The sequence below is a fragment of the Prinia subflava genome, chromosome 4, assembly GCF_021018805.1.
Source record: "Prinia subflava isolate CZ2003 ecotype Zambia chromosome 4, Cam_Psub_1.2, whole genome shotgun sequence".
Taxonomy (NCBI): Eukaryota; Metazoa; Chordata; class Aves; order Passeriformes; family Cisticolidae; genus Prinia; species Prinia subflava.
Window position 1 is genome coordinate 17,671,545 of NC_086250.1, and position 14,729 is coordinate 17,686,273.

The 14,729-nt window shown below is 35.5% G+C and overlaps 1 protein-coding gene across 1 annotated transcript in view; it reads right to left on the bottom strand.

The window, feature by feature from the left end:
• Positions 1-4,633: 4,633 nt before the first annotated feature.
• Positions 4,634-14,729, bottom strand: part of IGF1 (insulin like growth factor 1) — a 49,956-nt gene continuing 39,860 nt past the window's right edge. Inside the window, exons 3-4 of the mRNA XM_063395705.1 lie at positions 13,684-13,865; positions 4,634-6,866 (exon numbers count right to left, since the gene is read on the bottom strand). Coding sequence (XP_063251775.1) covers positions 6,807-6,866; positions 13,684-13,865 — 242 coding nt within the window. The 3' untranslated portion in view covers positions 4,634-6,806. The remainder of the gene's footprint in view (positions 6,867-13,683; positions 13,866-14,729) is intronic.

A 14,729-nucleotide genomic window follows, 5' to 3' on the forward strand; every position in this document is an offset into this window, starting at 1 on the left:
GACTTAGTTTCATCAGGCAACTATTATCATTATACACTTTTGAGAATTATTTTTTCACCTTGCTCAGGATTTGTATAGAATTCTGTTGGATTAATTCTTTAGAAATAATTATAAATGAAAAGATATGATTTATACACTGTATCATGCACTGTCACTTGCATGTGCTGTATTATATTCAAACTTGCTCTAAGTGGAAATAATGAAGAGAACCGTAATTCTTATGCAGAATTTATATCAATTGCATTTGAAATTCTAGTGTAAAAAAAATAGGATAGAATTCATTGCTGTGCGCAAAATAAGGAAATTTTACCTCTTTATGGATAACACTTTAGTCTTTTGGTTTTGGATCATTTGTCTTTCATCATTGTTAAAGTAAGGGTCTTCTCACAGCGTAAGTCAGGTAAACCAGGTAAGCCAGTAAACCAGGAAAAGTTTAACATTCATTTGATTTTTAAATTTATGAAGTTAAATATTGCACTACAAAATATGAGTTTCATTTAATCAGCTGTTTATATAGTTATCTGGCTAAACCTTTTTCTTTAACATGAGTACATGAAGCATGATTCTATTTGTCAGGATAGAGTCCTTTTTGTTCTGCAGGTATTTTGTTGCTTCTTTTGAGGAATGAAATTATACTAATGAATGTAAAATACAATAAAATGTAATGCCTTTGATTTAGTTTAAAAATGGAGGGAAAAATTATCTCTCAACTGTACTTGTTTTGTTTCTTAAGAACTTCAATAAAGTGTGAATATGAAGATATTTTAGTATGTTAATTACTCGTGGAAAAGAAGATTTAGCAGCAGAAGTATCACATTGGTGCTTTTATGACTTTTGTGAGCCAAGCTGGCAAAATAAAAAGTTACTGAAGTACACAGAGAAATCAAGAATTATTATAAATAATTTGGGATATATGAATTTGGTAAGCCTTTTCCACTTTTGATATAGTTCAGGGTGCTGTAGAGAGAGATGAATTATTCTTACAAAAAGCATATAAATGACAAATTAATGAGTGAAGTGATGACAGAAATTATCATTCTGCTTTGTTTATATTACCCATTATTCTTACTTTGAAAAGATGCTTACACTTGAAAAAATCACACTTAATAGAAGTTTTATGGAGAAAAATGAAATAAAGCATAAAATTTTAATAAAGATTTTTATAATATGGCCCTCAGTTAGTATTTTATATCTGCATATAGACAGATAAAGATATTTGCCTGATGACAATGAAGAGGTGTCTTATGGTTTAAATACCTGTTCATTTTTTTAGGTATGAAAAACAAAGACCGGATTTAAATTGTGACATCTGTATTACACAATGTTCTTCTAAAATTAGATTCCAGTTGGGTTACTGAATATAATCCATAAGATTTGAAGAGAAAAAACCAAGCATTTCAAATTTTACTTGACAAGAAAAGAAAAGCATAATATACACGTGCACACACACATGCACATAGACATGCACACACTGTAGCATTGTCTATATATACACATATATATGTATATGTGTATATATATTCACAGCTACACCCTTTATGCAACTTATGTAAGATTTCCTAATGTAACCATCAGGGAGGTCCTTGCTATTTTGACCTCTGCCAGAATGGCATCTCTATACTGTGTGATGTGTAATCAAATTTCAGACATTCCTATAACAACCTTCACGTTAAAAAAAGTAAAAGATTTCTATATAACAGATACTGTGTGTTTGGGCATTTATAATCCAGTAGAATATTCCAATGCTGTCAGTAGCAAAATGTTTAGTGTAGGAGTAGAATGGATAAAAACTTTGTGTTGAAATCTTTCTTTCCTTCTTTCAAGACAAATTTAATTTAGTTGCTTTACTGAATGCCACTTGCACACATGAATTGGATAATTAGTAATCTCATTAAGAAAAAATTCTTTATTTTATGCGGATTGTACCCAGGAGAAAAAATATCACTCGAAAGCCGCATCTCCTCCTCCTTACCCCTTGCCCCCAGATTTAAAACAAAGTGAATCAAAGCAAAATAACCCTCCCCAACAAACAGACAAACAATAAAATTATCTTGCAATAGTGTTTGAACTAAGTTTGCTGGGAGGAGCAAGAGGGAGAAATAAACGTTGATTTTGATTAGAAGTTGGGTGTTTGGAAGACTAATTTCCACTGACCAGTATCCTAAAAAGAGGGACCAGTATAAATGGATCCTCTCCAAATAAATTATTACTATTCCTTTTCAAACTAAAAATAAAACATTTTAAATATATTGATTATACCTTCATCAGAACAATGTAAGTATTTTATCTGGCCTACAGGTTCCAAGAATCTCTTTTTGGGCTTAATCTAGCATAATTTCAAAATAAAATAGTGAAATGTGAAATTTTGCACATAAGGATGTTCTGAGTGACCACATAAAGTTATAAAAAAAAAATAATTCACACAATCTTAGCCATATATTTCAACTTTTTCTCACATTTTGGAACTGGTGAGAATTAAAAAAACCCCAACTATTTCCAGTTAGGACTAAGTTTTTATATTCCTTGTTAAATTCAGATATGCTTGCATGCTTTGGGGGTTTTAAGAGCATTAAGTTTTGGATTATGTGCCAGGAGTGAGAAAGTAATCAGGTAAAACTAAAAATGTGTTCTCAGTGAAAATCTTGATCATATCATGGCACTGACCAAGCCAAACTCTAGACAGATTTCATACTAGCATGGGGCTTAAAAATCTCTGGTATGATATAGGACTTGCATCCTCTGAAAGGCTTTCAGTCATATAAAGGCTTTCAGTTCCCTGACTTCTAGCAGTTTTCTTCATCTGAATTTCTGGCTTGGAGTAAAGATTCAGAATATCATTTAAGGTCCATGAATTTTTTGTGGCATTTTAACTCTCATTCCTGCCCCACTTGCATCAATATAAGATTTCTTTGCTGCTTTTTGAGTGACAAAAAGTTGAAAAGTTATGGCTAGTTTTATTTCTATTTTAATAATCATACCTATGTAATTGTCATTTTCATACATTAAAAAAATATTTATGCTTTCTTTTATATTTTACTCAAGTACTTTCTTAAACAAAACAATAGCACCACTTTGGCATTGTTGGCCAAATCAGTAACAGGTAAAGCAAATATGCAAATACACTTTTCTGATCTTGTCATATCACGCGCTTGCTTGTTGAATGGAGATCCAAGAAGACACAGTGCTTGGCCTAAAGTCTTCCTTAATCAGCTTCAACCATTGGTACTGAGAGAGCAAGGAGCTCAGGGGGCAACTGAGCATGGCTCCTAGTTGTGTATGGAATTCACCTCTGTAAAGAAAGCCTACCACTAATTCGCCCTCCAGTCTTACCAAAGGAATCAACATGGTAAGCTGCCTTGGGAAAAAAGCAGGCCTATTTTTGTGTATCTACCAGGATTGGATGCAATATCCCAGGCTTTGATTTTCTTTTTTCTCTTGGCTGAATGGTGCAAATGAGCTCGTACAAGTCCTTCATGGAGATGGGAGTGTGGATTTATATCTACATTTTGAACAGAATAAAGGATTTATTAATTTTCCATTTAAACTCTTAATGACTAACTATATTTACTATGGAGATGAGACTTAAATTTTGCTACCTTGATGAAAGAGAGGTACTAACTTCAGTGGGTTTAGATCTGCAGTGCTTTTTGGACTGACTGAAAATGAGGCTTAATTCAATTTTTAATTATGCATTTCAGCGATATTCTGTGTAATAGTTGGAGTTTTAAGTCTGTTCTAGAAAGCAGAGATCTGTGATCTATCATGAGATGTACATGATAGGGAAGGATGAGAAATGGGCTTTTTTTTACCATTTAAATGATTTATGACAATCGATAGCATCTGGTGGGAGACCTGTTCCTAAATATCTGGAGTGCTTTTAAAAATCCATCTGAACCTTTCAATTTCTCTAATTAGAAGTTTTTCAAGACAGACTGCTTTGTACTGCTGGGAGGAAGATGCTTTGGCTCACGCCTCAACTCCTTTAAGTAGCAGATTTATTGTGATTGTTAAGCTAATGCAGCCCTTTATCTTTCACACTAACTGGTTTATCATGTCCTCCATGTCAAATTGTGATAAATATTACTGTCTCTGAGTGAGATTTTCTAATTATGGTTTTTCAACAGGAGAAATATGGTGGCATGGATGTGAGTGTGTGAATCCCAAGATAAGACCAACAATATGAATTAATTTACAGGAATTAATGCAAAATGATGTAGAGTTATTCAGTTAAAAAGTGCATCAGTAAAGAAGTTATCTACAAAGAAACTTGCCACCACAGATATCTGCAAATTTCTTTTTACACTCACACCTTTCTTCCCTCTTCCCCTTAGAACTTCAGAAGAGACAGGAGACAGAAAGGGTCACGTGGCATGAAATGGAAATATGTATTAAGTCTGTGACATCAAAATAATGGCTTGTTCTTAGATTGCATTGCAGAATTCTTACAGCCATTAAAGCAAAAGTCTTCCCTCTCCATCCCCCCTGCCAAAAAAAAGACCTGTAGGAGCTGTGACAGGTATCAGAATTGCTAACTCTGTTTATTGAAATTGGTGGTAAATAATTTAGGTTAGTTTCCACATCTGTTTCTCTTTACTTTCTTTCCTTTTCAACATAACTATCTCAGTCAGTGAGAGCTGTGACATATTTTTTTTATTCATTTACTGTTCTACTTTTACATTGCTGTGGCAGCTTATTGTGCATATAGACATCCATCTCACAGAAAGCAGAGGGTTTAAAGAGTTGTATAGGAATACATTGCACTTGTTAAAAATACAAACCACAAATTTTCTATGGGAATAGAAAAGGAACTAAAATAATTTATTAGACTTTTATGACCTTTCCTGCTTGTTTCACAAGGGACTATTGAGGAGCTGTACATATGCAGTCTGGAGAGAACTTTCTCTAGTGTTTAAGTCAATAATTATCGACTCCCTCGGTTGCAGTAGAAAGTAAGGCAGATTTGAGCAGCCTTCAAAAGGAGATACTTCCTTTATAGATATAATCTACCACCTCCCTAACTGCTCCCTTCATACACTGTTTTCCAGGCCCCCTTTGGAGCTGACCAAGAGATGCTTCATCCCTTGCCTGAGCCTACCACATGGGCAGCAAGGTGAGGGGAAAAAGTTGAATGGGACCACATTGGAGTTCTTGGGCAGGGTGGAACAGTGCATTCTCCTCTGCCTTCTCTTCTCTCACAGACATTTTTAATGCTCACCTTGGGACACCGTTGACTGCTTATCCCCCTTTGCTGCTTGGCCATCCTACACTGGGCTGATTTACAAAAATGCAGCAGAGGACACGGTGTTATTCGAGGCAGAACCACTGCAGGGCCTAACAAAGTTACATGGCAGAGATTATCTGGGGATCTCTGTCTCCCACACGAGCACATGAATGGCAGTCGCAATAAGGGTGTAAGGATTAATCTGTTAGGTGTTGTGGTTAATCTGTCCTCGAGGACTCATTCTACACTAGTAATCTGATGATTAGATTAGCTTTTCTGATTTACAGAGGTGCAGCAACCCAACTCACAGTCAGGTAAGCCACATCTGATTGTGGGAAGAATTTAAATGGAGGGGAACTTGAGTACCCCTTTATGACTGAACAGAATGCTGATATTTCAGGAACATTTAGGCCCTGGTGGATTACTCTTCGAAGTCACTTGAGGGCTGTTTTTCAAATTGTCTTCTCTGGGCCTAGACATCTATGAGTTTGTGTTCCATGTAATAAAATGTCAAAACACCATCCTTCAAATATCTAAAAGGAAACAATTACCTGAATTTTCTTTTGACGATGGTATTTTCATGTTGAAATCTGAAGCCATTTTAGTTGATTTAAGCTGAATATTTTTGAAAGTATTTTGTTATTTCATCTTTGGCTTGGTCTTTCCATATTTGCTTTTACCTATTACCGTTTTGGCCAGACCCTTTCATGTAACAAACTATAAAATAGCACCGTTGTACTATAAAACAGAGATTTTTTTACATACTGTTTGATATATGTGTACTGTTGATATGCTAAATTTTACATACTGCAGTATATGGAGGAAGAAAGAAGTTACCTATACTGTTGCAAAATAATTACCTGGAAGAATCATTACTGGTTTGAGAGCCTATGTATGCTTTAACTGCTTTTAAAAATCTTTTGTCTCACAAATAGCAAAAAAATTTTGCATGTTTGCAAGAGAAGGAAAATAAAACTGTCTTAAAACAAATGCATCTATTACCCATATTTTCTCGAAATGCCACAGATGGAATTAATTGATGTTTAAAACTGTATATGTTACCTTACTGCTGCTGTCACTGGGAATGTCAAACTGTGCAAATATGAAGGGGTAGACAAACAATGTTTTCAGACACTGTAAAACAAACAGCGTGTTGCTTGTAAAGAAGTGCAAATAAAAAAACACCACTTGGACAAGGCTGATGAATGACTCCAGCAGCCGGTGTTCATAGGTTAATTTAGTGCAATTGGATCCATCAAAGGCCCAGAAATTTGTAGGCTTTTGAGGGGCACAAGACTTTAAGAGTTTTCGTGCAGGACATTTAAAACAGGTTAACAAACAGCAATATATCAACCACTGAATTTTTTAGCTCTGGGCTGGTTAAAATATTCTTTTCTCTAAAGACTTAATATTGGAATGTTTAGTTGCATTGTTCACTGGGAGAATGCCCGTTGGTTGAAATTGCATCAAGCTTTTTAAAACAAAGGGGTTTTTTAAGTCTTCCAATGTTTAACAAATAATTTATTTACAGCAAAGTATCCTGCAGATGGCACATTCATTCTTCATTCTTGTGGATGGCATGTTCTTACATTCTGTAGTTTCTGTTTCCTGTGTTCCCTCTACTTGTGTTCTTCAAATGCACTTCCTGAAAGTTTAGAAAGAAATGTTTATTACAAGTAGGTTTAAATACATTGTATGATCACAAAACTTGTAAGAGTGAGAAAACAGTTGTCCAGAGTGCTGGAACTGCTAGATAATTGTGTTTTAATCAATAATTCAGTTATCTGCAGAGAACTTAACTATGCAGAACTTATGTACCTGAAATTCCCTGTTCTCCTAGACATAAACACTTTGACTGTTGTCAGTCTTAATCTTGGCAGAGCAGATGTCTGCTTCTGGAACTGGATGGGCTTAGGTACTAAAGATTTCCTTTCTTTCCCAAAAACATTTGCAAAAGCAGGATGTATTGGGGCCAGGGAACTTTCAAGTTGCAACTGCAGGATTTATGGATTCTCTTGGGTTTGGTACCAGGTATTTTCAAAATTGCTCTGCTAACTACATATTGCATAGATGGCATATTAGATGTGTTGGATAAGGCCTTGAGGAGGAAAAGATTGTGGGTTCTCTGTAGGAGCTGCAGCCATATAATTTGTATTTTCAAAACAGACAAGGTGATGTGCCAGGCAAATTAAGAGAGGTTTGGAATGAATAACACCTTCAATTCCCTGTCATCCCATGCACAGGCCAGTCATCTTCAGCAGCAGTGGTAGGGGTGGTATATACATTTCAATCTGATTTCCTTCTTTGCCATTCTAGTAAATATTAGCCAGGCCCAAGACTGAATATTTTGTATCAGACTAAGGCCAGAATTTTTAAGTTGACTCTTTGTTTTTATAATACTCATCAGAAGTCAAATTCCTAGTTTAATGAAGTTGGTACTTTTTCCAAGAAAAGCCAAAAATATAATTAAAAAATCTCTGTAAAAGGTGAAGCCATGTATATAAAGCTCTACCACTGCATTAGCTCTTATTTAAGTCCTAAGAACAAGGAGCCTCTAAAAATTAAAAAGTACTGACATTTTCTTGCTTTTCTAGTGGACAAATAAAATGGAAGCTGATTTGGTGCATTGGTTTTGTGGGGTTTTTGAGTGATTTCCCATAGAAAATACTATTCTATAAATAACCTTTCAATTTCCCTTCAGTATCTATTAAAAATAAAACAAATCAGAAACTTCCAAAGAATCACAAAACTTGAACTCACAGTGAGCTTATTGATTTTCACTGGATTTGTATTGGCTTCTGATGGATATGAGAGGAACTATTATTAAAGTATGTAAAACAAAAATTAGGCAGTACTAGCAATTGCTAAATTAATTATACCAGAATCAAGTATAAAACATTGAGCCAAACTAGGATTTATCATCACTGACAAGCCAAAGTTGTTAACAGTAAAATAGTAATAATGAAGAAATGTTTTTGTTAGGAATATGCCATTATAGAGTAGATTAGTCATCTAGTCACTATTCCTGTGAACAGTTCAGAAGGATTCTGGCTTGTCCTCATCCAGTTTTGCTAATATTGCTGTAGAGTAGCATCAATCAAATACAGAATCAGAAATGTCAACAGAATTCTGCTTATTCTTAAATTAAAATATATTTTGCTCTTCATTGCCTATTTCTCTTCCAGCTTTTCCAAACCAACCTTTGCTGACTTTACTTTTTCCTGAGTTATGCCTTAGTTATCACCCTGAAGAGCTCATTCTGAGTGAACGCTTAAATTTTCACTGATTTTCATTAAAATCATCATTGCAACATTTCACAGGAGTCTGCCAACACTGAGAGTCCTGCCTTATTCTACAAGTGCTTATATTGGTTACAATGAGCTAAGAAAACAGGAATTTCTTTACTCATTTGCCCAGGTTTTTTCTACACAGCAACAAAACAAAATATTCTTCTCAGTGCTGACCCTAGGTGCTTCTCCTTGAAGCGAGTTTACCAGCATATAGGAAAAGCTATATGCTTCATTTTATTTGCCAAAAGTCATATATTCTTAAAGATTACAAACTCTCGATCTATAAAATGGACAGCGAGAGTCTTAAAATGAAACAACAGCCATTTTGCATTGCAGAGACTTTCAAAGTATATTCAGCTTGAAAATTAACTGTATGTTTCTCAAATGATAATAAAAATTCTCTCCCACTGTTGTTGTCTGACTTTAAAATGGCTTTATCATTAAAATAAAGCAGGTACTAAGATGCAGGAGTGTTTAATTTACAGATTTTAATACTGACATGTAGGTGGAAAAAGAGTTGTCATGATACAGACTACCTTTGAAATTTAAAGAAGATGGTAGGTTGTTCTTGGAACACTTCCTTCTCCAGAATCAGTGTTTTGATAAATAACTACCAGTAAGCGTACTGGTAGTAGTGTGCATGCCAGAAAATGCTTTCATCCATATAACACATTCTTTTTCACGTATGAAATGCTGAGACCACTGGGGGAAAAACTACAGACCCCAAAACCTGGTGTGAATGCCTGAATTAGGTTCTCAGACCTGCATTTGTACTGGTATAGGAAAGTTTGGTTTGTTTCTCAAGTTGTTGAGAAGAAGGTAATTAGAAATAAAACTGCTCTGAGCTGATATTCAGACCCAGACAAAGACAATCATAATTTTAAGATTAGAGATGCAAACTGTGAGCAATGTATAAGTCAGCTAAAGAACAGGGAAGCAGACTTCTAGCCCATCACCTTCAGCATGGATTTTGGAGATAAGGCATCATTGCCAGTAGGATAACAACTACCTGAGTGATGGTAATGGTCATTTGACTGAGTTGGAAGGGTATTGGGAAGCACGCAGCAGCATTCTTATCCTGTTAGGGCAGACATTCAAGCCTCATATTGGCATTGAATGTTCCCTTGCTCTACTGGTAATAAATGGAAATTCTAATGTTTGTAGTAACAGGCATGATACCTTAGCTATGAATTCTCTGGGGTCTCTTTGAAAGCTTTCTAGTTCTGTGGGCAGTGTGATCACTGACATAAAAAAAGGGCTGCAAAGCAAGCAATGGGAGAAAATAATTCTCTGAAAAGGCCAAGTCCTTCTATCTGTTACACCTAAAAGTTCACTCATTGGCTTGGTAATGTGGCGTGGCTTCAACAGAAATTAGGATTGGTGCCGTGGTGCATATTTTGGCTTATGAGTGTATCTGAGTTGATACTGAGCCAATTGCAAAAGAATCTGCCAGTCTTAGAAAAATTAATGAGAAATAATGCAATACTTTTTCTGTTTTCTTAATGGCATTTTCTCAAACTAAAAATACTAATATCTTTTCCCTTTCTCTCTTGGTTCCACTCAGTATTTATTTAAATTTTGAAGATTAGATAAAATATGAACAGTATTTTTGAGAAAATCCACTTCCTATTCATACTTAGTTGGTATATATATTTTATGTGTATTTTTCACATATGAGGCCTAAAGAAGAACTGTAAATCTGAGGAAGAGCAAAATTATATCTAGACATGCACTTGTTTTGCCCTTCTGCTCAGGTTGCAAAGGGATGGCATGAAGAAGTAGTATGTTCATGAAGAAGTTCAAGTTGTGCCAAGGTTGGTGAAGATTGGATGGCAGGAAAACTTTTTTCTCAGAAAACATTGTCAAGCACTTAAAAAGGCTGCCTGAGGAAGTTGTGGACTCATTATCCCTGAGAGTTATTTAAAATATATGGTGGCCCTTATGGACAGGGTTTACTGTTGGACTTGGCAGTGCTGAGTTAATGGCTGGACTCAATGTTCTTGGAGTTCTTTTCCAGCCTAAATGATTGTATGATTATTTTTTACTTGGTTTTAAAATCAGCCTTACCAGCCTTCACGTTCAGTAGTAATTTTCCAGGTACCTTGTAATCTTGAACTTATAATAACCTTGTGACATTGTTTGTGACACTGCTTCATTTGAAAAGGCCACAATCTTCCTTCATGTGTGCAGTTTTGGAAATTGCTCAGTTGTTTGCTTTGGTAGGGCAGTTGTTTTTCAAAGAGCTACTCAATAGTTTTCCAAATGGTTGTTAAAGTTTAATTCACTTAAGGGTAATTGACTAAACTTTTAGCTTTTTTCAGAAGAAAAAGAAACAAACAAAAGAGAAGCAGGATGGTACCAAGACACCGGATACAGGACTTAAACTCCCCTTCTTGCTCTTGTTTTGCACTTCAAAACTCTAAATATAGTGTAGAACTGTAAATAAGAGAAGATCCCTACTCCATTGAACTAAGATCATCTGCCAGATTGTGCCTAGCAGGAGCCATCTGCCCAAAGAACTGGGGAAATAGACCACTTACTTAAGCACTAGAAACATGAAAACGAACCCCCAAATCCTGGATTTGTCATTTAAAAAGATTACAAGGAAATGCTGAACGAAGACTATCAGATGTATGAAATGCATAAGAAACTGATTCTCTATGAAATCTGAGAGGAACAGATCTGTACAGCATCTTATATATTGCACCTAGTTCTACCTTATGTCTTGCATCTAAATAAGAAAATTTTGAAGAGATCGTATATATATATATATATAACATAGGTGTATATATATTCCCTTTCTATGAATAAGATACAGATTTCATATATAACATATAATATTGAGAGAAACAAATTGTTTAACAGAAAAATAATTTGACCTAAGTATATATATTATTTTAGTTAAAATCAGTGCCATGTCAACACTATGAATTATCTAAATACATTCATCTCAGGAAAGTTTGTTGAAAAAAGTTTGAGCATTGTTGCCTTCCTTAATGGTGGCATTGTACAACTGACTGCAAAAAGAAAAGAGAAAGAAAAAGTTAAATGAGAATATGTGCCAGATTTTCTACTGAATTCTGCTTCTCTTCCCTCTAGTTTACTTTCCTTTTATCTATCATAAATCTGAATAATAGTTTCTCCTACCCATTCTGTATTTTTGTTTCCTCAATCTAATTTCCTCCATCCACAGACAAAAATAAAAATTTGTTTGTATTTCCCATCAGATTTTTTTATTGCCAAGTTCCTATTGAGAAGCATTTATGATTTCTTTTATTCTGTTCAACATGCTCCTTTTCACATACATGTTGTTTAAAGTTGTTTTCTTTAATATTAATTTGTCTCTAATTTAATTTTCTCTCCTATTTTCTAAAAAATCCATCCTTTATTTGTGATGCATGTTGTTTTATTCAGTTTTGCAATATTTTACCTCTTCTCGACCCCTTTGATCTGATCTGATTGCCTTTTTTTTTTTTTTTTTTTTTTTTTTTGTGCTCTTCATTGTTCTTTTACTGCCCTTTTCACCTCTTGATTTTTTCCCTTTTTAATTTCCGGGATGATTTCTTCAGCAGCTACGCTCTCTCAATTACTCAGTTACATACTCCCTCTTTTTTTTTTTCCCTTCTTCCAGTATCCCTCCTGAGTGCTACCTCCCCTGATGCTGCAGAAAGACACAAGGTCTTTCCTCTCTGCAAAACTCAGGGCTCTCCTGCCTATGTCTTGAACTGGGAAGAGGACAGCTGCCTAAAGATGACATCATTCCTCAGTCCTCCAAGGAAAGTGGTGTGGAGATTCATCAAAGAGCTGGCAGGTATCTTGTCTCCTTTACTCCAATGTTTTATCCATTGCCTTAGCAACAAGCACGGGAAGGAGCACATGGATTCCTGGCCAAACCTGTTTTCTTCTTTTCCAGCAAGCCTTAAGTTTATGTGTGCCCAAATAGGAATAAACCCAAAACAGGGGTGTTTTGTCCACAGTTGAGCTCCACCTGAAGAAGTCTTCACTTGTCACTCTGTGTGCCCTTTAATGTCTCAAGGTGATACTTCCAGGAAGGATCATACAGACACTGATTTTTGGAAAACTTTTAAGGAAGATGGGGGAAAGGATTCCATTCTATGGATTATCTCATGGAAAAGAATGGATGCTGGAATGATTACAATAGTTCTTTTCATAAAGTGTATATTAAGGATTTTAATATACAGCACTAGTTTCCTGACTTCCTATGAAATCTTAAGTTCCAGGTCTTGTAAGCAAAAATTTTCAGATAACTGCAGGAGTGGTGCGAACATGTGTGTAGGACAGACAGGGTCAACAGCAATAAAATAAATCATGGGAGACTCACAGCAGAAGACAGATAATATGTAAAACAGATGTTCAGACCTCAAACAGGAGAGACAGTTGAACATGAGCTTAATTGTAGCCTAGTATAAGACAAGTTTACTGAACTATAGGCTCTGTTGATACATTTATGTACAATATCAAAGTAGTATCAAAGGAACAAAAATCTGGATATTCAGAACTCCACAACTATATAAATAATATCAATCAGTATTACAAGTGGCTTGGAGAATATACATATTGAACTTGAAATAGTTAAAATGAAGTATGTAATGATTGCAGTGACTATCCATTTAATTTAGTTCTGATGAAAAGAGAGGCAAAAATAAGGAAGAAAAATAATTTGTTCATTTAAATGTAAAATTAATAGAGAATGCCTAATTTCCTTCTTGAGCACTCACTCTACCTAGAAGGGAAGGATGAGTAAAGGAATTCTGGGTAGATGAATTGTTAAACATTCAGTATTTAATTTCTCTTTTGAAAGAAGTCTTAGATGGGATTTTTGATTGAATGATGTGAGTATTTGTTGCTTACAACCCCATGGCAGGATAAGACCTCACAACTGCTAGTTTAGCAATTTCATGTTTTATTCAGTGCTCTACCAGATAACATGGAACACATCCCTTCCCACTTATTTCCCACCTTGGCAACTATTTTCCAAAGTTCCACTTTGGAAATCTAGTAGGCAGAACACATCAATCGTTTTCTATGTTACCAGCCTTGATAGAATTTTCCTTCTCTAAACTACGCAGGGGTTCTTTTTGTTGGTTCTTTTATTTTTGGTCTGGTTTGGCTGTTGGTTGGTTGCTGTGAATTTTTCCCAGCCCGGCCTACCTTTTGTGCTTTTGGCATGTCGGTGTGGCGCTGGGCGCGTACGGACCGTGCGGATTTAGGCGGTTTTATTGGAGCACAATACATCTCCAGCCTCCTCAGGTCACAACTCTGGAAGCAGCATTCATCCACTATTCCCTTGTGATGTAAGCGTCTACTGCTGGATCCATACCCCGTGGGCTTACCTATTCAAAACATAAAGGGAAAGTTTTTATGTTAGAGAGGAAATGTAAAGATATCAGTAGCAGTCGTATTATTAAGATGTATTATGTTAACTGAATCACCAATGACCATTGTAGAGGTTGCCTGTGTGTATCTGTTCTAAGACCCTGTTCTCAGATAAAGCTTTGAATATTCCTTTCCATGGAAATGGACAGCTTTGGTCTCTGTCTATTGTGGTTGCTATTTAAGCATTTGAGCAAATCTATGCCTTCTTAGAAAAGTATTATTAAAATATTTTCTTGAATTGCATTAGTCTTTAAAATGGAGAGAGAGGAAGCTGAAACCTGACATTTAGAATTCTTAGAAAGGAAATTTGCCTTTTAGCTTTTATACAAAACTGACAGTTGATCCAACTGAGGTAGCGAGTGTCTAAAAATCATACATCATGACTGCACCGTCGACAGGTATTTCCTAATAAAAAAGGCCACACTGAGGTACTGTGTGAAGTCAGACTGTGTTCCAAAGGTGACATAAATACTGTGTACCACTGCCCAGGCTGTAAGATCTGCAAGCTCAAAAGTGGGGGAAGCAGGAATCGAAGAAATAAATTAAGTGATGAAATAAGAAGATTGATGGAACAGATAAAAGTGGAAAATTTCTATATTCCATAGACTTGCACAAGATAAGAAATGAGACTGATATAGCATGGCTTTCCTGTGCTTTGCATTTGCACCAGGCATCCATGAAAAATACTTAATTAGCAAATATTTTGCAATTTTCACTCAGCTCCAGTAAAGGCCAACATTTTATTCATACAACTCTCACATACTTATATTTTTGTCTTTTTCCCCCCTGTGGCTTATGACTTCCTTAGTAACTGCTGAATT